The sequence below is a fragment of the Lygodium microphyllum genome, chromosome 21, assembly GCF_053477565.2.
Source record: "Lygodium microphyllum isolate KBCC chromosome 21, Lygodium_microphyllum_v1.1.10, whole genome shotgun sequence".
Taxonomy (NCBI): domain Eukaryota; kingdom Viridiplantae; phylum Streptophyta; class Polypodiopsida; order Schizaeales; family Lygodiaceae; genus Lygodium; species Lygodium microphyllum.
This window is the reverse complement of record NC_141155.1, coordinates 97399607-97423717: the sequence shown is the minus strand read 5'-3', so window position 1 is coordinate 97423717 and position 24111 is coordinate 97399607. Positions and strand designations below refer to the sequence as shown.

The 24111-nt window shown below is 43.7% G+C and overlaps 1 protein-coding gene across 1 annotated transcript; it reads left to right on the top strand.

Moving 5' to 3' along the window:
* Positions 1-21972, top strand: LOC148018326 (uncharacterized). Its single transcript, XM_087661560.1, has 4 exons — positions 1-143; positions 236-975; positions 1071-1139; positions 21791-21972. The coding sequence occupies exons 1-4, from the start codon at positions 1-3 to the stop codon at positions 21970-21972; spliced, it is 1134 nt and encodes a 377-aa protein (XP_087517686.1).
* Positions 21973-24111: the final 2139 nt, after the last annotated feature.

Sequence of the window (24111 nt, the reverse complement as noted above, 5' to 3'; positions counted from 1 at the left end):
ATGGAACAAGAGCATCTCTACAACGCTTCATCGACACCGGTTTTTGAAGGGTGCACATTCTCTATTTTACGTGCTTCACTTGAACTGCTCAATATACAAACAGTTTATGGATGGAGCAATGCAAGTCTTGACGCATTATTGAAGTAAGCATTGTAACTTGCAAATTTCAGTTAGTGGTTTTTGGTTTACAGTATAGGGTTTAGGGTTATGGGCTAATTGATGATATTGGATGCAGGCTATTATCAAACATGCTTCCAAAGGGGAATAGACTACCCACCTCAAGAGACAAAGCGAGGCGCTATGTGACATCTCTTGGAGGATTGGATTATGATCGCATACATGCATGCGTCAATGATTGCATTCTCTTTCGTGGGACGCATAAGGAGGCTCGACAGTGTCCCACTTGTGGTGAAGCAAGGTATAGAACAGATGTGAAGAGTTTTGATGTACCTCGTAAAGTCTTGCGACACTTTCCTATAATTCCTCGCATCAAACACATGTTCAAGTGCAAATCCATAGCAGAGCTCATGTCATGGCATTCCTCGCATCGATCGGATGATGGCATGTGGAGAATTCCTGCAGACACTCCTGCTTGGAAGCATATTGAAGATGAGTGGCCCAGCTTTAAAACAGAGCCCAGAAACTTGAGACTTGGCCTAGGTATGGATGGAGTGAATCCGTTTGGTTTCAAGAGCACCGCATACAGTGTGTGGCCGGTTGTGTTGGTGAATTACAACCTTCCACCATCAATGGCGATCAAGAAGGGACATCTTATGTTATCCCTTCTGATTCCAGGGAAACATAAAGTCAAGCATATGGATGTTTATCTTGAACCGTTGATTGATGAGTTGGAGGAACTATGGAGAGGTGTTGCGGTAGTGGACATTAGTAGGCCTCCCTCCTCTCGACACTTCAACTTAAAAGCAGTGTTGATGTGGACAATGCATGACTTTCCAGGATACAGCGATTGTTCTGGTAAGAATTCTAACTACCTCCCGACTCTAATACTACTAGCTATATCAATTATAACTATTGACTTTATTATTCTAACTTTTTTTTTATTTTAACAGGTTTGAGGACATCGGGTAAACATGCATGTCCTATATGTGGCCCTTCATTGGTACATGAGTATGCTGATGGTTTGTGTAAGACCATATTCGATAATCATCATCGATTTCTCCCATCAGATCACCCTAAATATGCTCCTAGTAAGAGGAACATTCATCCACAGACACTTCGTGCAAAAGATTGGAAGCGTATTTGGGAGTCTTCAAATGTTCTTCCTCCAGATGGCATGAACAGGTACATCTCCATTGTTTTCAATCTTGTTTTGTGTAGTCTCTAAAGTTGGAATAAAGATGACAGTCTGCAATCCCTTGTGTAGGTACTCCATTTTTTTCCGGCTACCATATTGGACCCATCTCAAGATCAACCATCTTCTTGATCCCATGCACATCTTCAAGAATGTGGGATCTAGTATTTGGGAACATGTTATTGGTAAAAGAGACAATGTTAGCGTATGGGAGGACTTGCAGGTCGCAGGACGTATGCGTCAAGCTTGGCCACGAGAGGAGGGTGGGCACGTTCGTCTTCCGCCTGCTCCCTGGATTATATCAAAGAAGGAGGAGAAGCAGGTAAAGCAAGCCATCACCACTTTGCGTACTCCCACTGGATGCATGAGATCGTTGAAGGGAGCGTTTACAACCACTAAGAAAAGAGGGGTTGAGCAACTACATGGGTTGAAGTCCCACGATTGGCACAAGATGCTCCAAGTAAGTGTTTTCCAATTATTGTAGGTTGAAATTAAATTTTGTAATGCCCTAACCCAAATATACATGTGCTCTTATGTGCGAAGTTCATACTACCTACTAGCATCGACCATTGTGCAGACAGGAGTTTGAAAAGATGTATTTATAAGATGGGCGAGCTTGTGAGGTATGTAAATCCCATGTAAGATCACCCTTCATTATACCTTGCAAAATGAATGTGCATGAGGTATAACGTACTGTGCATTTATTTTTCAGATATGTTAGTTCCAAAGCAATTGATCCAGCCACATTGGATGATGCGCGTGTTATGGCAGTGGAGGTGGTTTGTATGGTAGAGGAGACTTTTCCGCGAACCATTCTCACAAGTCAACTACATCTCATTGTGCATTTAGTGGATGAAATTGCTTTATGTGGCACTGTGCATGCCCGTTGGATGTTCTTCCTAGAGCGCTTCATGAAGACCTTAAAAGACTTTGTGAGGCAAAGTGCAAGGCCCGAAGGAAGCATGGCTGAGGGTTGGTTGATACAAGAGTCTCTTGTATATATATCAGAATTTCTTGATCAGGTGGATAGCTCTTTGCCGCGACTATGGAGCAATGAAGAGGACTTGAGGATGACGTCTATTGTGCCTCAAGGAAAAGGACAGAGCAAAGTAATTGAGAGAACATTGATTGATGATCTTAATTTCACTTGCATCCTTAATAGTGATGTGATGAGCAGATGGGTTACAAGATACGAGGATGCAAAGACAAAAAGGCAAGCAGACAGAGCTCTCTTTCGGAGGCAACATGGCTCTTGTAAGGCGTACCCTAAGCATCTAGCAACACTTCCGAATGATATTCATGTTGATTGGTTGCATGAGGAAATGGAGAGAGCAGAGAGAGATGAGGGGCTGCATATCACGGCGGAAGAATGGGAGTATGCACGAGGATGCATGTTAAAGGTACATAGAACAAATGTAAATTTGCATTCTTTGTAAGTGATTGGCTTTTCATATTTATTCACATTAATTGCTTACATAGATATTGCTTATATTTTGGTCCAGTGCACTATGTTCAATGCTATATGGTGTGAAGGCAAGCATTTTCGAACACAAAGAATAGATGAAAAGAGGAATACACAAGATTGTGGTGTCATTAGTAGCTTTGAGGGAGCCAATGGAAAAATTGATGATTATTGTGGCACAATCCAAGACATATACAAACTTGACTTTCGCCGCTTCTTTGTGTATGTTTTGGATGTCAAATGGCAAATGAACGTGGTGGAAAAAGGGCCTAACGCAACGATAAAACGCCATGCAAGTGGCTATGTAACTATTGACTCTACAAAGTTTTGGCAAACAAAGAAAGATAGGCTCGTATTGCCACAACAATGTGAGCAGGTATGCATTTTTTTACAAATGTGTTTCATGTACATATATATCTAAGCTCGCGCACCCCTTGACTTTTGATATGCTAATTAATTAATGAATTATGTGTATTTGAGCAGGTTATCTATCTGCCAATGGTGCATGACAGTAAATGGTGGTATGTCATCCCTATTGCACCACGTTCCAAAGTAATGTATAATACATTCACTGATATGGAGCATATGGAGGATGTGGCAAGCCGCAAAGAAGATGATGTCGAACATGCCAATGTAGATGATCATGATAATGAGGATGAGCGTGCCATTTCTCATGATCATGAGGATGACCCTTCCATTGAGGATGATGGTGATGATGATGAGAATGATCAAGGCATCGGTACCATTATCAATGGGCAAAATAGCGATAGTAGAATAAATTTAATCGTAGCCTTACAAATTGATCAAATGGATATTGATGTTGATCGTTTGGCAAGGATGGATCTTATTGAAGATGAGATCGAACCCTAACCAATCCATCACTGTATTGTTCCAAATTCATGACATTTCTATTGTATACTTTGTCTTTCAATAACCATATGAAGATATATTTTTCAATATATTACGTTGTTGTAAGTGCATGTAGTGGGATTTTGTAATGGTTTGTAAACACTGCAATGCACAATGACATTTTTAAAACTTAATGGTTTTCTGTTTTGAAAAGAAATGGATTTCTGTAGTTAGGCTCTGTGTCGCGTGTAACAGAGCATGTATTATGACAGACTTAACGCGCAAATACACGCGCCCACACATGCAATTATACATGCGCTGTTACATGCATGTATACACACGCCCGATATTGCTGTAAGTATAAACGACCATACACGCGCCCGTAACTTTTCGCGTGTAATGGACGCGTGTATGGCGGCATTGTGTTGTAGTGATGGAGAATGGCCAACATCTCCTAGTCATACGCATTAATGTGTATCCCCTGATCATCAAGCTTGCAACTCTCAAATGCAATCACACTTTGCTCTTGCAGCAATACTGCACCAATATCCTTACCACTAGGCATCATAATGAATGGTAAACATCTTAGAGAAGTCAAGGCAGACAAGGATGGGGGGGAAAGTAAGCACATCCTTGGACTGCTTTAAGCTATGCTCAACGATGGCATCCCAATTACTTTTTTGATCGATCAGTCTCATCTATAATGGTGGTATAGTGCTTAATGAAGCATCTATAGAATGAAGAGAGACCAAGAAAGCCACGTAATAAAGTGGTAGTGGATGGAATGGGTGAGTCCCTAACACATTGCACCTTCTTTGGGTCAGCACGTATGCCATTTTTTTTCACAATGTGTCCCAAGTACTCCATAGATGTCTACATGAAGATACATTTACTCTCCATAACAAAGAGTCGATGCTCTCTCAAAATGTCAAACACCCTTCTAACATGTGCCAAGTTCTCGTCTAGTGACTTCTTGTAAATGAGGATGTCGTAAAAGAAAACAAGCACAAAATTAAATAGAAAGGGTTGAAGAATTTTGTTCATGAGGATCTGAAATGTGGCAGGGGCATTAGTTAGCCCAAAAGGCATCACTAGAAAATGCTAAACCCCATGATCGGTCCTGAAGGCCATTTTGATCTCATCTCCCTCATACGAATCTGATGGTAGCTAGAACGTAAATCAATCTTAGTGAAAAAGCATGCCCTTTTCAACTAATCTAGCAAGTCATCAAATTGTGGGATGGGGTAGCAGTTCTTCACTACGAGTTTGTTCAAGTCTCTGTAGTCGATACACATGCAGAAAGAGCCATCTTTCTTCTTGACTAACAAGATAGGGGATGCATAAGGGGAAGAACTCAGTTCAATGAAACCCATCTCCAACAGCTCCTTGACTTTCTTTGCAACCTCTTCATGTTTACACTTGGAGAATTTATAAGGTGGCTTGTTTACTGGCTTGGAATGGGGCTCTAAATCAAGTGGGTGGTCAACTTGCCTCTTAGGGGGAAGGGTTATAGGCATCTGAAAAAGTTCACTACAAGGCTAAATCCTTAGATACTTTCAGAGGCCTAACCTAAATTCCTTATTCAATTGCAAGACAAAGATATGCAAGCATTTCTTGAACTCCTATTTGAGTTTCTATGCTGTAATTAGCTGAAAATTACCATGATCTTGAATTCCCTCTAAGAGGATGAGTTGTCCATGCATCACAAACTCCATGTAGAGCTGAGAGATGTTCATAGAAAATTTCCCCATTGATTGTTTCACCAAATCACAACCCAAGAAAATATCCATGGGGCCCATATCTAGGGCAATTAGATCAACCAATGCAACATAACTTTCAGCCAAGCATAAGGGGATGTGTGATGACTTCCTTTTCTCCATTTGCTACTTGGACCTTCAAGGTGTGGTGTAATTCCACAGGGGTGCATTTCAATTGGTCAATGGTTGATTTATTAACAAAATTTTGAGTGATACCAGTGTCCACAAGGATGCAAACATGCTTCCTATGGATACTATCTTGAATGTGCAGGGTGTTCGGGCTCCGAGGACTCCTCCAAGCATCCAAGGGAGAGATGGAGCAAAGGGAAGTGGTAGGCGGGTAAGATGTAAGATCAAGTATCTATGATGGATAGCCACCGAGAGAAAAAGGAAACCCATTCTTGGGGTCATAGAACTGCTCATGATCCACATTCTCAACATGCTCAACATGGTCAGTGGGTAGGTCATCCTCATCATTGTGTCAATCTTCCATGACATACATGCTATGAACCTTGACCTTAGATGTCTTATAAGGGCACTTGGAGTCATGGGCAACAGTGTACTTATCCCCACATTTAAAGCATGGGCCTTTTTCCTTCCATTCCTTCACAATATCTGGTGAAATGAAATGTTGGCCATTGGAGCCATGGGAAGGTAATGGAGTGGATTGTTTATTTTCAGCATACTTACTATCACCATTAGAGCCAAATATTATTCCAAAAGTGCCCGTTTTCTTTTAACATGGAAGGTGGGGTAATTGGGTACTTTGGGGCTATTATTAGGCATAGAAGTGGCTCAAAAACCACCTCCATATGGGGTTGATCTTGAAGGGCTACGAGGTTGTCCAGAACCTTGATGAAAATGATCATTCTTATAATACTTCCTTGCATATCTCTTAGCCAATTCAATTGCTTCAAATAGTTTGGTAGGCTTTTGGGCCATGACATCTATTGATAGGTGCAGTTCTAACCCATAGATATATTTATGGAAATTAGCATCATGACTAATGCTCTCTACATACATGGTCAAGTTCATAAAGTAATTTGTGTACTCACATACAGTGAGATTATGCTAGTCAAGAGTACCATTTTCCTGACAACCACTCTTTTTCCATAGGGGATACAAATACTTGGACCATATGCATTTTAAAGTCTTCCCAATCAATGAACTAATGATTCTCTCTATTGATATAGTGCCACCATGTGTGGGTAAATCCTTCCAAGTGGAGAGAAGTAAAGATAATTTTCTGATCATCAGTGATGAGCGATGGATTTTTTCCCCAAAAAATTGCTGAAAATTTTCCAAAAAATCCGAATTTCAAGGGAAAATTGAGTCCCATCGAAGGTGACAGAGAGAGTTGGGTCAATTTGAGGCAACAAAGCAACAAAAAGGTTTCAAAAGTGCTTTAAAGATCAATCAAGCGATAGTTGTGTAATTTTCATAAATTTTTTGAGTGTTAGATCTATTTTCTGGAAGTGACTAGTAGTGGGGCACCCTGGGACGGTCAGGCAGAAATTTTCGGATCATTGATTGGACGCTGGACGTGGAAGAGGCAGTGCTCGAGGTGGAGGACCAAAAGTGAAGTAATGTAAATGGAATTTAATGGGGGGGGGTGTGACCCATGGGGACTCCCCTCCCCTAAAAATAAAATGCAATAGGGGGGGGGACGTTTTTTTTTTGGAAGAAAAAAAAGAGAGGAGAGCGCATGGCGATGATTTCGAGAGAGAGAGAGGGGAGAGGGCCCACGACACTTCAATGTATCCCTATGAACCAACTACAACAGCAGGATATATGACTTCTTTGCTCTCCCATGCCTAGCTTCATGCAAGAGTTGGCTACCCGGATGACGTGATTCAAATTCAGTCTTTCTCTCTCCTCCCTCTATCTCTTCCAAATGGTTGTTCATACGGATGAAATCAAGAAGAAGAGGGACTAAAGGATGCTTGTCCGACGGTGATGATCCAATCGCTCCAATATCAAGAGGAGGCTGAGGAAGGTGTTCATTACTAAATATTGATTGTTGATCAGTTCAATGGCAACACTTATTATTTATCCAAAAACCTACAACACGCGCATAAGCGGTATGCCTCATTTTTACAAAGGAAATTTGCTTCTTTTTTATGGTTGATGATTAAAATGAAATTCATATGGAACAAAAAACTATTTGGATCTTGTTTGCATCATGATTGAGGGCTGCACATAAAAGAAATTCAGAACTGTAATGATACATAGTCGCAATAATAAAATTACAACCTGAAAAGTGTATTCTTAGAGTAAAAATGAAGATTTTGTTAGTTTCGGGTGGGGAAAAGAAAGAGATGCACATGGGATAAAATTCTGGTAAAAACCATCTTTTAGCTATCATAATCAGCCAATAATCATAGATAAGAAAATACCCTATTTTTATGAATAAATAAATAGGAAAAATAGGAAAAAATAGATAAAAATGGGTTTTTGTGCTTTAAAAATGGGTTTTTGCGCTTTAAAAATTAAGGAAAAATATGACTAATGTTTGTGAATGTTTTGCAAGATTGAGACATGAGGTATAGCCTTAGCTCATCCTTGTCTTGATGTTAGAGTTTGTTTTCTTTGCTTTATATATTGAAAATGACAAAAAACAAAACCCTTCACCTATGCAACAATGCAACACATAAATGATAAGGGGGGAAAGAGGGGTTGTAGAAGCATTTAAGTGTTAAAAATGATGAAAATTATGATCTTTTGTTTGTGCATGTAATATAGGATGATAAAAACTTAAGTCTAAAGAGACTAGTAGCACGATTAAGTTCGGTGCTAGTCTCTAGCAATGCAGAAACAACACATAGATTGAAAATCATTGAAGGGTTGATTCTACACTCCACTTTTCTGATTTGTTTTAGATTAAAATATATGTGCACAATACGCATCCACATTTGCATATTTCATGCCACATGGTATAAAACCTTGGATGCATAGCACTTGATTGCCTAAACATTGACCAACACTAAGAGTGTGAGGAAGCCTTGGCTATAGATAGATGAGTGGTTCCTTGGGGTAAGTTCAGTGAGGAAATATCAACTCCTAGATCGTTCAATATATAAAAGAGTGGAGCTTGTACGTTTGTTCTTTATGTTGCAGCAGTGTATGAAGGGGCCAATCCCCAAGATGTAGGAGAGTTGTAATAGGGCCGTGGTGTTTCAGTCGATAGGTTGCCTCCTATGTATGTGATAGGTGGTATATTATACCTATATGTTATGGGATCTCCCTCTCAGTAGGGGAAGGTAAACATTGGACTATGTCCTATTACAAATGTAAAATCAATATTAGAGTTTAGTGTCGTGTGTGCCTTAGACACTCCTGGCCATGAGACCGTGTGGGGTGCCTTGTGTGTCTTATAGGTCCAGCTAGTGCTAGAGAGCTAGTGTCGACCTTTTTTTGGTCCCGATAGGTGGTGCATTTTTGGGAGTTGCCTACAAGTGGCAATTTTTGTGCCTTGGTCCATTGGGACCTATCCTCTGGTGTATGCCAGAAATTAGTGAACTAGACTCACAAGACCATCAAGTAGAGCTCCAAAAGCAAGAGAGGGCTGAAGGAGCTAGACGGTGGGTTGAGATAAACCAAAAATACTCTTTGTAAAGGAGCGGCCAATAGATTTGCAAGGGCAGGGTTTTAATAACCCTAGCTCGGCACATAGTCCATTAGTAGAGCAAGCTCTAGTTCTTTCCCCCCTCCAATCAGTCCCTCCACTTTGAGTGGACCTTTAGTTCCAGTTTTTCGAACCCCTATAGTAGTAATCCGATTGTTACCATGGCAGCACAACCTATTGCCATACCTGCTAGAATAGCAGATTTGCCAGCTCTAGATTTCCCCCTACGCATTTTTAATGGGTTAGTGGAGGATGATACCGAACTGGACATTAACGAGTTCCAAAAGTTGATGTTCAACTATCGCATCTAGGATGAAGAAAATCTAATGATGTTCTTTAATATGACTCTCAAAGGAAGAGCTAGCATATGGTATCATGGCCTAGAGGCTGGAACCATAAGTACCAATGATTTATTTTTCAAAGCTTTCCAAAGGGAGTTTTCTCTTGAAAGGGGTGGTCAATATTGGTTGTGTGTATTAAATGTGACACGTCAAAATCCACATGAGGATATACGAGTGTATGCCAAGAAGTTCAAAGAGTTCTTTCATAAATTGCAAGCCTTTGTCCCTATTCTAGTAGCTGCCCTATTGCAATATTTCTTGCATGGTCTAGATTTCAATATTCAAGTGCAGTTGTTGAGTGTTGAAATGACTTGTTTTTTGGCTGATTTTTGTTGTTTTTGAGAGCTGAATGGTTGATTTTATGGGATGATTGGTTGATTAGGAAGTGGTTTGAGAGTGTTTTGGATGATATTGATTGTGTTTTGGAAGATCATGATGTTTGTTGATGGTTCTGTGATGTTCTGATAGGTTCTGAATGGTTCTGTATACCTTCTATTTTGTTCTGTTTTGGTCTGTTTTGTTCTGATTGTCTTCTGTAAGGAGGGATGGAGTATTGATTGATGAAGAATGAGATATTGTGAAAGTTTATTGAATGGTTTGTGAGAGTTTGAAATGGTTTGAGAGTGAGTTATGAGGTTTTGATGACCTTCTCTAACCTTCTGTAGGTCTTCTGTAGAGCTTCTGCTTCTGTTCTGTTTCTGTTCTGTTGTGTAGTGTAACTGTTCTGGTACTGTTCTGTAGACTGTTCTGTAAGTGTTCTGTGGAATGTATGTGTGATTTTGGGAAAGTTTTCTAGCCTTGGAAAGAGGTGAATACAAGTGCAAAAGAGCTAAAAGAAGTGGAAGAAGTAGCTGCTGAAGACTCAAGTGAAGACTAGAGTGAAGTGACAATAGTGAGCTGTGAAGAGACACTGTAGTGGCTCTGGTGACCTTTCATATCAGACATACCTCTTGGGAGGGGTATCCACGATCTAAGAGTGATTATTGAGTGTAATTTTTGAGACATTGTAGTGAGGATATGATGTATTATTGATGGAGTGTGTGAGAGAGAGTCAGAGATAGCCAATTCTACTCAAACAGAGTGATTGTATATGAGAGATTGAGAGAGAAGACTATATGAAGATATTGAAGATGAATACTATGTGATGTATTTCCATTCAAAGATGGTGTATTTCTTTGCTTTCTTTGTTCTATTGATGGATTTTGTGAAGATGTTGAAGAATATGGTTGATTCTATTAAAACCGTGGGAGATTTACATGATGCTGCATGAAGATTTGTTGTGCCTGGTGTTCTTTTCTTCATTGTGATCATATGAAATATGAAAAACAAGCTTGTTGATGTTACAAGATAGATTTTCTTGCAAGAGAATTCCCTTTTCCTTGGTGTTCCTCTCGGGACTCCATGTTTTTGGTGCGCAGCCGGGGAAACTTGCCATCAACAAGCACCAAAAGAGGCTGAAAATGAAGGAATTGGCATTGCCAAGAAGAGAAGAATTCAATGGATGATTGTAAAGTTCCTTCTTCTACGGAAGAGTTGGAATTTCTCATAATCAAAGCCACTTTTCACAAGAAGTTCATCCCACAATGGTGAAAACACATCACCATCATGATGCATGCTCTATGTAGTGGACAGTTTCCTCTTCCTATTGAAGCAGCAGAAACTTGCATCTTGGTGGCAAACTGTTTGGGAACAAACTGAAGAGCAAAAACAGAGAGAATGAACATCCATGGAAGATTTGGCATTCATTGAGAAGTTTCCAGACAACATCAAGTGGGAGATTGTGAAGAAGCTTCAGGAGTCTTGGTCTGTAGAGGTTCACAAAGATAAGAAGGAAAAGAGTTGGAATTTGTTCGTGGATGCTCAACAGCAAGATACATGGGATGCTTGGTGTACTGATAATCTTCTGTTTGTTCAATTAGCAACCCACTGGAAGTTGGTAGACAAGGTGTTTTTCACAACATACACTATTGAAACCATCAGAAGCTGGCATTACTATAATGATGGCACCACCACAATCCTCAGACGTATGCATTTTGACACCTTCAGAACCGAATACCTTCCTCTGTGCAGTGGCATGAAAGCAGAATTCAGGGACGTTGAGAGGAAAGAAGTAGAAGAAATGTTGGCAAGAGAGTCCTCCAGAGACTGAAGCCTTCTGTTAACCCTCTGTGGAGCACTAACAACCTAGTGGAGCCACACTCCTGATGAATGACGCAATAAAAAGGCAAGCGTTAGAACGAGTCCAGAGGTACGTGAGAAGAGAGAAAGCAAGAATCTGAGCCGAGAGCGAGCTCGCAGCAGAAGCCGCCTTTGACGCCCTTGCGGAACTCTTTACAGAAGTTCCAATGGCACATCAAGCCCTTCCTCCTCCTGCTGGAGGTCCACTTCCAAGCCAGATCCGTCCTCGAAATATTGATGACAGGCCAGCGAACGTAGTCCCATTGCCAATTTTTAAGGGAGAGTACAATGAAGACCCCGATCTTCATGTAGCAGAGTTTATGGTAGCGTGTGTGGCTAACAATGCCAGAACCCCTGAGCATTGGTTAGCAATATTCCCCGCCACTTTCAAGGGCGCGACGTTTCAGTGGTATGAGAGACAAGCAGCAGGAACTTTTGGCACATGGGACGATCTGAAGTTGGTGTTCCTCACTAAATTCAGGCGTGAAGGCTTTGAAGAGCGGATGAGAGAGGAATTTATGAACCTAAGTCAGTCCTCTGGAGAAAGAGTGGAAGCCTATGTCTCACGAATGGAATCCATCCTGAAGAGATGGACTAACCATAATCTAGATGATGGCATTCAGAAGGGAGTGTTTCTCAGAGGATTACAACCAGAAGTCCGTAAGTTTGTGGAGCTACAAAGACCAGCCACCCTGCAAGCTGCAACAGAAGGTGCCAGACTATACGATGAAGTGGAAGCTAGATTGGCAATGAATACAGGAAGAGGAGTCCTACCTTCTCTGATGCCAGGAATGACGTATCCACCAAATGCAGTTGCTGGGACTGTTCCCTACCCCTACCAACAGATGCCCTCGGTATCACAGTACAGTGCACCAAATCCACAGTGGCCACAATCCATGCCTCAAATGATGGTTCAACCACAACAACAATGGTCCCAACCAATTTCCTCAATGCCAAATCAACAGCAACAGTGGAACCCTACCAACTGGAGTCAACAACCAACAGTTCAAACAGGAGCACTGAATCAGAACCAGAACAGAGACCCCTCTGTACCAACCCAACCAGTTTATGCAGTGATTACAGAAACTCCTCAAAACCCTCCTGCCAGTACGTCCGGAGGAGAAAGTTTGAAGGATTATTTATCCAAATCAGTTGCAAACATCAAAAAGGAGTTGATGGATGTGATTACAGAGCAGCTACAGACGTTGAAAGTGAATACCGCTAGCATATCCAATGTTGCAGGAGCAGGAAGAGATGTCATACGGTCAAATACTTGGTGTGGTAAGTGTCATCAAGCAGGCCATTTAGCCACTGAATGTACAAGAAAACCAACTATTCCTGGAGCCTTCTGTTCCTACTGTTTGCGGAAGAACCATACAGAGGACATTTGCTCTCTGAAGGAGATGCATGATAGGAGAAGAAGGGAAGAAGACGCAATATTCAACTTGCTGGAATCCAAAATGACAACACAAGATATTGGACCCAAGCCTAGAGAGTTTGGTCCTAATTTCGGACCCAGAAGATTTTCTTCTCAAAGTTACAGAGGAAGACAGTCTGGCGGTGGTCAGAGATCAAAAGTGGAGTGTTACAGATGCGGAGAAAAGGGCCACATCTCACCAAATTGTCCAAATCCTCGAAGGTCAGTGGATTACAAGCCCTTATGCAGTCGATGCAAAGGAGAAGGCCACACTGCAAACGACTATCCAAGCCCATCCCCAGTGAAAAACAGTGCTACTAATAGTCCGTCCAAGGCCCAAGAGCCTACCTCCAATTTGGTAGAATTGGAAGTTGCTGCCATCACGTGTGCAAAGCAGAAGGAACCACCTATCCAAAAAGAAAATAACCCTCCTGCCAGAACAGTGAAGTTTAGTCTTCCACCAGAAGAACAGAACAGAACAGAGCCTAACAGTGCCGTACAGAGCCCTACAGTGCCACAGAGAGTTACAGAGACAGTTACAGAGACAGGACCAGAGGTCCAGGATACAGAAGAGGAGGAAGTGCCACAAGTGGCAGAAGAAGCTCATGTAATCCCTCTGTTGGAAGAAAGAGGGAAAATGAAAATGGGTGTTGCCCCATTCCCTAACCGATTAGAAAAGCCAGTGGATCCTATTAAGGAATACGATCTAGTTAGAGATCTAGATACCTTTAAACCAAACCTCACATTCCGACAATTATTGATGTTGTCCCCCAGTTGCCGAAAAAGATTCAAAAGTATACTGACAAGAAGACGAGGTTTAAGAATTGCTTCCTCAACAGCAACCAAGTCCAACAAGGCTCCAGAGCCTGTAAAAGAAGCGGATGTGGCTAATGCTTTTTTAGATCCGGGTACCCCAGAGACTGGTGTGTGGATAGAAGGCTGCTTCATTGCAAATGCACTGATTGATGGAGGTTCATCAGTAAACATTATGACGGATGTGACGATGAAGGACCTAGGCTTACAAGGTGTGCAACCAACCCAATGGCTCATCAGACTGGCGGATCAGAGCAGAATCAAGCCTTTGGGCATTCTCCCATATGTGAAGACTACTGTGGCTGGAAAAGATTATTGGCTAACCTATCTGGTGGTGAAGCCAAACTCTTATGGTACATCCTATCCCCTGTTACTGGGTAGACCATGGCTTTTTGAAGCCCGAGCAAGGACGGATTGGTTTAAAGGAACTTTGACCTTGGGTAGAGGACCCAACAAAGTGGTGCTGAAACTGTATGGTTCTCAAAAAGGACATGGATCCACCTCCTTGGAATTATCTTCTGATTCCCCTAACGAGGCTACAGATGGAACGTCAGCAGACGAAGATGCTGTCAAACAGATCCTTCCTAAGAAAATAGTGGCACATTCCTTAACAGTGGATATAGTAAGCCGACTTCCAAAAGATGCAAAGCCATTATCAATGGGTGAATACTTCCTGCCTGAATCAGGAATGCCTTCTGAAATCACTTCTGACAGTGAGATAGAAGCATGGATGTACTGCTCTCCCTGTTACATGGCCACAGCAGAGACAGAGGATGGAGAGGAATCCGAGAATCTGTTCTTCCATTACAGAGCTCCTATAGAGACAGAAACAGAAACAGAAACAGAAGCAGAAGCAGGAACAGAAGCAGAAGCAGAGACAGAGACAGAAGAGGATGAATATGATATGGACGAAGAGAATGATGAAAGTGAGCCAGTGGGGTCTATCCCACCTGAAGAGGATACAATTGGGGACGAAGTTCCAGAAGCATCCGCAGCAGACGAGCTCATGCTATGGGACAGAATGGTGATGGTACCATTTGGTTTGGTAAATGGATCTTCTCATATGCAAAACCTTTATAAGAAATGGATTAAGAAGAGCAAGCTGTCTTTTAAGTGTGGCTCCTGCCGTCCTAACCCATCCTTGCCAAAGAAAGATGATGATGATGCACCGTGCCAACAAGCACCAGTCCCACCAACCCAACAAGCATCAGAGGGTCCCTGTTATGTGACGTTCCTGGATGTGTCATCTTCAGAAGAAGAGTCCTCAAGCCAAGAGGTAATTAATTTTGAAACCAAACCCGAAACAGCTTTAATCCCATTTCAATATCTTAAGGAGCAACCTAAGTCTACACCAAAAGAAGAAATTGGTTCTAGTGGGACATCGGAAGAGGACACCACTCCCTTGAAGGAGTCGGATCTGTATCCAGAAGCAGTCCGCAGGACCTTCATTCGTGAAGTAGAAGGTGAAAGGCAGTTAACCTTTGTGGATTCAGAAGGCACTGAACGCCACTTGAAGGTGGGTAGCAGTCTCCCAGAAGAGGAGTTGTCAACTTTGTACAACTTGTTGAAAGAAAATTTGGACGTGTTTGCATGGTCTTACAAAGACCTAAAGGGGATTGATCCCACAATATGTCAACATCATATTGACTTGGAGCCTGATGCCAAGCCAATACGGCAACGACAGAGGCGAATGAACCCGAATTATTCCACATTGGTGAAAGCGGAGCTGCTGAAGCTTCTGGAGGCCGAGTTCATCTATCCAGTGGCAAATAGTGAATGGGTTTCACCCATCGTGGTTGTACCCAAGAAGAATGGCAAATTGCGAATATGTGTGGATTTTCGAAAGCTTAATTCCAAGACAAAGAAGGATCACTTTCCTATCCCTTTCACAGACCAACTGTTGGACACAGTGGCAGGACATGAACTGTATTCTCTTCTGGATGGATTCAGCGGATACAACCAAGTCCAAATCGCAGAAGAAGACTAGTCCAAAACAACCTTCACCACAGAATGGGGGACCTACGCTTACCGAGTGATGCCATTTGGGCTCTGCAATGCCCCTGCTACTTTCCAACGAGTCATGATGGCCGCATTTCAAAATCATCTACATGACTTTATCGAGGTATATTTAGATGACTTCTGTGTCTATAGCTTGATCCGTGAACACTGGGAACATCTGGAACAATGCTTTGACCGATGCCGGGAGTATGGGATTTCCCTCAACCCTGACAAATGCATCTTTGGGGTCTCTTCTCGAGTCCTGTTGGGCCACATTGTCTCTGCACAAGGGATATCAACAGACCCTGCAAAGATCGAAAAGATCGCAGCTCTGACAGCACCCATAAACCTCAAACAGTTGAGGGGATTCCTAGGCCATGTGGGTTACTACAGAAGGTTCATAGCCCATTTTGCGACAAAGGCAACCTCCTTGCATAAGCTCCTGAGGAAAGATGCAGAGTTTACTTGGACAGAAGAATGTGACAAAGCCTTCCACACTCTGAAGCAGTGTCTGATAGAGGCACCCATTCTGCAACCTCCTGATTGGACGAAAGAGTTCCACGTACACACTGATGCATCAATTGAAGGCTTAGGTGCTGTCCTCTGCCAAAAGGGCTCCTCAAAGTTGGATCAACCGATCTATTACGCAAGCCGAAAAGTCACTGATAGGGAACGGAACTACACAGTGACCGAGCTGGAGTGCTTGGCAATGGTGTTTGCCCTAGAGAAGTTTCGCCATTACCTCCTATCTACCCACTTTAAATTTTATGTGGATCATGAGGCCCTGTCCTTCTTAATGAACAAAGCAGATGTGAAAGGACGAATGATGAGATGGCTCCTTTTATTCCAGGAGTTCGACTTTGAGGTGATTACTAAGCCTGGTCGTTCCCATGTTCTGGCTGATCATCTGTCGCGTATCCCACAAACTGCAGACGAGGAACGAGATGATCCAGACCTCCCTGATGCTTCCCTATTCTTGGTAGAAACTGTAACTCCCTGGTATGCGGATATTGCCAATTTGCTGGCAACCCAACAGTACCCTCCTGGTATTTCTAGTCGGGAAAGGAAGAAGCTCATGCTAGAATCATCCCCCTACACCCTGCTCGGCTGTGCACTGTACAAGAAGGGCAAAGATGAAGTACTCAGACGATGTGTTGCAGGAGAAGAGATTGGGATTGTTTTGAAGGCTTGCCACGACGAGCCATGTGGAGGTCACTTTGCAGGAGAAGCTACAGCCAGGAAGGCTCTACTAGCAGGATATTGGTGGCCTACCATTCATAAGGATGCCTATGATTACTGTAAAAGATGTGATGCTTGTCAAAGAATGGGGAAACCCACGAAGACAAGTGCCATGCCATTGCAACCTATCCTTCCCTTGAAGCCGTTTGAGAATTGGGGCATCGACTTCGTAGGTCCAATCGACCCTCCCACCAGAAGGAAACAGAACCGATACATCCTCGTATGTACGGATTATGTCACAAAGTGGTGTGAAGCTAAAGCCCTCAAGCGGGACGATGGTAACAGCGTGGCCCTGTTCATGTACGAGAATATCATCACCCGTTTTGGCAGTCCCTTAGAGCTGGTAAGTGACAGAGGCACTCATTTCCTCAACAAAGTCATGGAAGAGTTGACAGAGTTGTATAAGATCCGCCATCGTAAGTCCACTCCTTATTACCCCAGAGCCAACGGCCAAGTCGAAGTCACCAATCGCATCCTCTGCTCGATTCTGACAAGAACAATTGCTGCACATCGTTGTGATTGGGATGATCGACTTACAGAGGCCCTCTGAGCGTACAGAACCTCCCATAAAGCAGCAACGGGACAAACACCTTTCCAGCTGGTGTATGGTACAGAAGCAGTTTTTCCTGTTGAACTGGAACTACCCTCTTTGAGAGTAGCTATCAAAGAGCGTTTGGGGGATGATGATTCACTGCAAGGTCGTCTCCTGCACTTGGAATGTTTGGACGAAATTCGTAGGATGGCTCTACAGTGCATGGAAGCCACGCAAGCTCGACGCAAGGCTTACCATGACAGTTTCATCAAGCACAAAGAGTTCAAAGAAGGTGATTTGGTCCTAGCCTATGATTCACGCTTTGGCAAGTTTCCTGGCAAGCTCCAACAGCGGTGGATGGGCCCCTATAAGGTACTTGCAGTCAACCCTAATGGCTCTGTCCAAGTACAGACCGTTGATGCCTCTGATGATCCCTTTCTGATTAATGGATATCGCCTGAAGAAGTACTTCCCTCCTTGGGGATCTTGACAATTACGGACACTTGATCTTTTCCCTCGTTGGCGCGGCACTGTACTTGTTATGATGCTACTTTTGATAGCCATTCTTCAGCCACTTCTGATAAGGTGGACGCAACCCTCTGTCCCCTCCAAACCCCCTTCCAGCCTTGATCTCTTATCCTCTATTTTCCACCAGCGACAGTGGCGAGGTGGGTCTTGACACATGGTTTTTCTACCATTCCCTTGCTCAATATTGAAAAAGAAAAAAAAAAACCAAAAACCTATTGGTCATGGGAGAAAAGGACTTAGGTCCCTGTCATGACGACCTATTCTTCGAGAAAAGGTGGAAACACCCTCGGGAATAGGGGAAAATAAGAAAAAGAAAAAGAAAAAGAAAAACAGAAGAAAAAAAAGAAAAAAAAAACAAAACAAATCTGTTATAAGAGAAAAGGAAGCAATTCCCTGTCATAGCAAGCCTCGTTCCAAGACAAGGTGGTAAACACCCTTGGGCGAGAAGCTGGCTGTGGAAAAGGTGGTAACACCCAGCAGTCCAGAAAGTGGATTCATTAATTGATATCCCTAGGATCCAATTCCGACGTTGCCTCCCTTGGTACGCTGTGTCATGGGTCTTTCTGCAAAGTGATTACCTGTCCTTTAGCAGATGACATGTTCCTGTCCAATACAACGCTCGATTTGATGGCTACCTCCCTGGGTACGCCTCTTCAACAACTGATGACGCGATCTTCATCGACAACCCCTTGAGTGATGTGAGCTTTCATCCTAACTAGATGGGGAAGTGAGTATGGTTGCCCTCTGTATCTATCAACAGAGAGTGAGACAGAGGGTGGGGCGAGAGACCAATCTTTTCCCTTCAAATCGAATGAGAGGTGAGCAGTGTGAATGAAGTGTTGCACGCACGGAATGGGCCTCTCAATGCACAAAGCACAATTTGTTTCTGTGCACTGCACCATAAGGCTCCCTGGCCTTCCTTCTCGCACCGTATGCTGACACAGGGCGGGATGCACAGTTGCACCATCAAATGCGCACAAGGCATACAACCTTTGCACAAGTGACTGTGAGGATTACATCAATGGGTTTCAGGAAAAGGCTGCCCTTCTGTATCTATCCACCGAGCGTGAGACAGAGGGTGGGTTGAGTGTGACTGGAGTTTCTTCAATCATTTACCGAGAGGTGAGATTGAGGGACGTTACGACACTTGGAGTCAGGTATGTTCCCGTTTCCCTGTGCACCCACGGGATGGGTTTTTACCGTCATCACAAGACACATCACCCTGTTCTATACACTGCACTGTAAGGCTCCCTTGCCTTCCTCCTTGCACTTATGCCAGACGGGTTAGATGCACTAATGCACCATCAACTGTGCACCCTGGCATACTCCTTCTACACCATTTCTCCCCCTTGTTGATTCCTCAACCGGATATGAGTTATGGGTTTTAATCATTCTTCCGCGAGTGATATTAGTCATGGGGCGAGTGACTGATCTTTCATTTCATTTGAGTGACTGTGAGTTGAGTGTAGTATCCCTCATCATCGACAAATTTCCTGTGATTCCTTCCATCAGTTACCTCCCTGGGTGCTGCCGCATGGTCCCTTCCATGACGGACGTGGGCCGAGAAGATGCCTTGGTCCCTCCAGCGCCGACAACAACACTGGACGTGCCATTGACACTCAACCTTGATTCTTGACGAAACGGGCCAAGTTTTTCTAACCCTACACCTTCTGTTTCTTAGTGATGTTCATGTTTTAAGTGTGGGGAAGTTAGTGGATGGTCTATGGCGTGGTCCTAGGTCCCTGTTGCTCGGTTAACCCTATCCGTTAAGGTCTTAAGTGTGGGGACGCGTCCCTGCGCGTCTACCGTGCATATCCTTTGCATATGCCTTATCTTGCTCATGCATGTATGCCATGACTTGCTTTTACCCTCCTGGGGTCCCTTCCCACCCGCCCGGTTATGTTCCACCCACCCTTGGGGTTATTTCCTTGCAGTTTTCCTTCATTCCTTGATTTTGAGGTTTTTCCATGTGAATGCACCCTACGTTCACCAAAGTCCCAATCCAACCTTATAGCCCTGTTTCTCCCTTTGAATTGATCATTTTTCCTTTTTACCTGCCCCTGTTCCGGTGCACGATTTTTGAGTTATTAATTTTTGAAGCATTTTAAGCAATTTAGACGGTTTTCCATGTGAACGCGCTTTTCTTGCTTCAAAACCGTGATTTGACGTCATAGCCCTGACCAACGCTTCTCCCCTGACATTTTTCCTTTTTATTCCGCATCCTTCCGATACATGGTTTGTCCGTTATTAATTTTCCGGGGTTTTCACGACTTTTTCGTGCGTATTTTTGACATTTTTCCATGTGAACCTGCCCTATTTGTATCGGAATTCCAATTTGATTTGACAGCCGTGTCCCCTGTGCCTTCCCCTACCTTTTTCCTTTTTCCTCCACCCTTTTTTGACTTCTGGATTTTTACTTATTAATTTTTAAATGAGTTTTCGGGAGTATTTTTGGAGTTTTTTGCATGTGAACCCCTCCTATTTCCGCCGGAACTACGTTTTAACGTGATCACTCTGTGCCACCCCTTCCTGCGGACATTTTTCCTTCTTACTACACGTCATTCCGGTGCCCGGTTCGTCCGATATTAATTTCCGATCCCATTTTTCGGTTTGTTTTTTGGGTTTTTCCCATATGAAAGCGTCTTATCTTAGTCGGAATTATGTTTTGACATGATAGGATTGTCGGGCACATCTTTCTGCACAGTTTTCCTTTTTTCTGCACCTCATTCCGATGCACGGATCTTTCGATATTAATTTTTCAATTGCGTTTTTGGTTCGTTTTTTGTGTTTTTTGCACGTGACCGCCCTTTACCCCTCCCGGAACCCCCGTCCCATATTTTTCTTGTTTCCCCCCTGTCGTCCTGCCCACTTTTCGTTTTTACGCTATTTCGTTTTGACATCCGGATTGGGAGTTATTAATTTTTCTTTATTTTTCTGTTTTTTCTCGCACCCGTTTTGCGCGCGAACGCGCCTTTTTTCGATTTTACGAATCTCCACGCGCCCCGGTCGTGTCCGCGTAACCCGTACCGTCTTCCTCGCACCATTCCAATCCCGTCATGGCAAATTTTTTTACCCCGCCCCGCGCACGTGCGCGGGACGGGGATACGCCCCTGTTAGACCCCGCCCATTGCCCTTGCCCACCCCTATTTCCACTACCCACCCCCCATGGGCAACCACCCACCCATTGCCCCTGCCCATCCACCCTGCCCATCCCCTTTCCCCCTTTTTCCACCCCCCCCCCCCCCCCCACTTGCCCACCCCATGGCCCCCCCCCATGGGCCCCCCCCCACCCTTTCCCCCCAACTGCCTACCCCCTCCCGCCAACCGTCCCTTCTCTCTCTCTCTCTTCTCTCTCTCTCTCTCTCTCTCTCTCTCTCTCTCTCTCTGTGCATGCTCCTCTCCCCGTTGTCTCCTCCTCTCACGCTTCCCTTCTTCTCTCATCTCCTTCCTCTCCCTCCTCCCTCTCCTTCTCTTTCCTTCCTCCCCCCACTCCATCTCCTCCCTCCACTTCTCCCTCCCCTCTGCGACCACCTCCCTCTTCTTTCATCTTCTCCCTCCATCTCCACCTCCCCTCCACCTCCTTTCCCTCTCCTCCTCCTTCTCCCCCCTCCACGACCTCCTCCTCCATTCCTTCTCCCTCTCCACCCACTCCTTCTCCCGCCGCCTACTCCTTCTCCTCCCCTCACTCTTCCTCCTCCTCCCAGTCCGTCATCTTCACCCTCCTCCCACGCCGCTGACAGCGCCCGCCTCGCTGCTCGTCACCCTCGCCTCCGCCGTTGGCCGCCGCGCCGCCGTCGCCGTCGAATCGCCCGTACCCCCGTCGCCCCACGTCGCCCCAGCTCCCTCGCCCGTCGCCTTCACCAACGGCCGCCGCTGCCCTGCCTCCCTGTGCCGCCCACCTGTGGAACCACCGTCGACATGAGCCGCCGCCCCGCCTGGTCGCCCGCGCCCCTGGCAGGATCGCCACTGCCGTCGACAGCGCACGCCGCCCCGCCGCCTCCAGACCGCCGCGTGACCACCGCGTTCGCCGCCGCCGCCGACACACTTCCTCCTCCTCTCCTCCTCCACCTCCCTTCTCCTCCACCACCCCCACCTCCTAAGGTTAGCTACTAACCTTAGTTAACTTAGGTTCAACTAATCATTAACACAGACCTAACCTAATTTAACTTAACAGACCTGACCTAATTTAACTTAACAGACCTAAGCAACTTAACCCTAACTAACCTAGGTAGACTTACCTGACTAGACTTAGGTAGACTTACCAGACTAGCCTTAGGTAGACTAACCTGACTTACCCCTACTAACCTGACTAATGTGACTTATGTCTCATTGACTAATGTGACTAATGTGATTAATGTGACTTAATTAATCACTACATTAATTTTTCCATTAAAAATTTTCAGAAAAATTTCTAAAATTTCCTTTTGTCTGTTGCCAATTTTTGGACCTTTGTCTGCTAGGAATTGCCTTCCCTATAATTTCAGAAAAATCCATCTTTCCTAAATTTCCCCATAAATTGCCACAAAATATAGAAACATCATTTAACAAATTGTAACAAATTTTGAAAAATTCTAAAAACATTCTAAAAAATTTCCCTCACCTCCCTTGCTCCTTTTCCATTTATTCAAACCTAAAAAATCACAACTAAAAATAAAATAAAATAAATAAAAATAAAAACACCAACATAAACCAAATTAACACATCTGCTAAGGTGTTGTTTGTTGTTTCATCAGTGCTTTTTGCTTTTCCTTTACTGGGACTCTTCCGTGCGCATTCCTGCATTACATACACACCCTTCCAGGTATTTATTTTATGTTATTTATTTATTTTTCATTTCCCCCTTAATCACGAATTAATTGTTAAAATAAACCCTTTAATTCACCCACCGTTTCCACGCGCATTCGCGCTAAACACACATATTTTTTTTAATTAAAATAAACCAGCCGTTCACTTAGCACGCGCTACGTGCGCTACAAAGGCACTTTAAAATTTTAATTACAAAGAACCAGTCGTCACATGAGCACGCGCTGGCAAAAAAGCGCTCCACATCACTTTAAATTATAATGAATGAATTGCATTTAGAGACCCAGTCGGGAATCGAAGTCCGGGAATCGTATAACTGCACCGGTTTAACCTAATAATTGGTAATTAAATTCATAATAAGGAACCGCCGTTTTCTTATTAAGGTTTATCACCTACTAAAAATTCACCCATTTTTAATAATTGATTAAAATCCACCCTTCATTAAATTAAATCCCCCCTCACTGCACTTAATCCCCTTTTTAATGAAGCGTTTCGTGGGATGGGTATACGCAGTCATTAGTGTTATTTTCCATGGTCCAGTCTTGGTTCTATCACAGATGTCGTATTGATATGTGTTGGATATGGTATGGTTTTGGTTTCCTGTCTTTGTTACGGTTACGGGTACGGTATGCAGTTTTTTTTTTCTTTTATTGCATGATACGGGGTTCAGGGTGTTTGTCTGATGCATCGCATGAAGCTTTCGGTCGCATTTGTCTCGAGGTCATGTCAAATTTTTTCTAGGATGTGGTTTGCCTGGGGTTAGTAGGTCGGGTCATGTTTGATTGGTAATTCTCTTATCCTTGTTTTTTTTTGTCTGTTGGTTTGCAGGCATTCACCTTGATTGTCTGTGTTTGTGGTGTGTGTGTAACCATCTGAATGGCGCCTTCTCATGCTCCTCCCCCTATCCAGTACGTCCCACTAGTTAGTAAGGATTACTCGTCCCTACTTACTTTTGAGCCTCTCACGAAGGCAGGACTTGCTGCTTTTGTGGCCACTCCTTTTCCATTACTTCCAGAGGATCCGTCCGTATGTGATGAGTTCCTGGCCTCTTACAGCAAGAAGACAGGAGTAGTCCAAGGCATGTCTATGACATTGACGTCTCGCGGCTTAGGGAAGGCTCTGTCCTTACCCTCCAAAGGAGAACCTTTTGTGACCACTCGTCAGCTCTTCTCTAATGAAGAGATTCTCAAACTGTTGCAGAAGCAGACAAGGGAAGTCCTTGATGTTAAGAAAGTGATAAACTCTTCAGGAGTTTCGT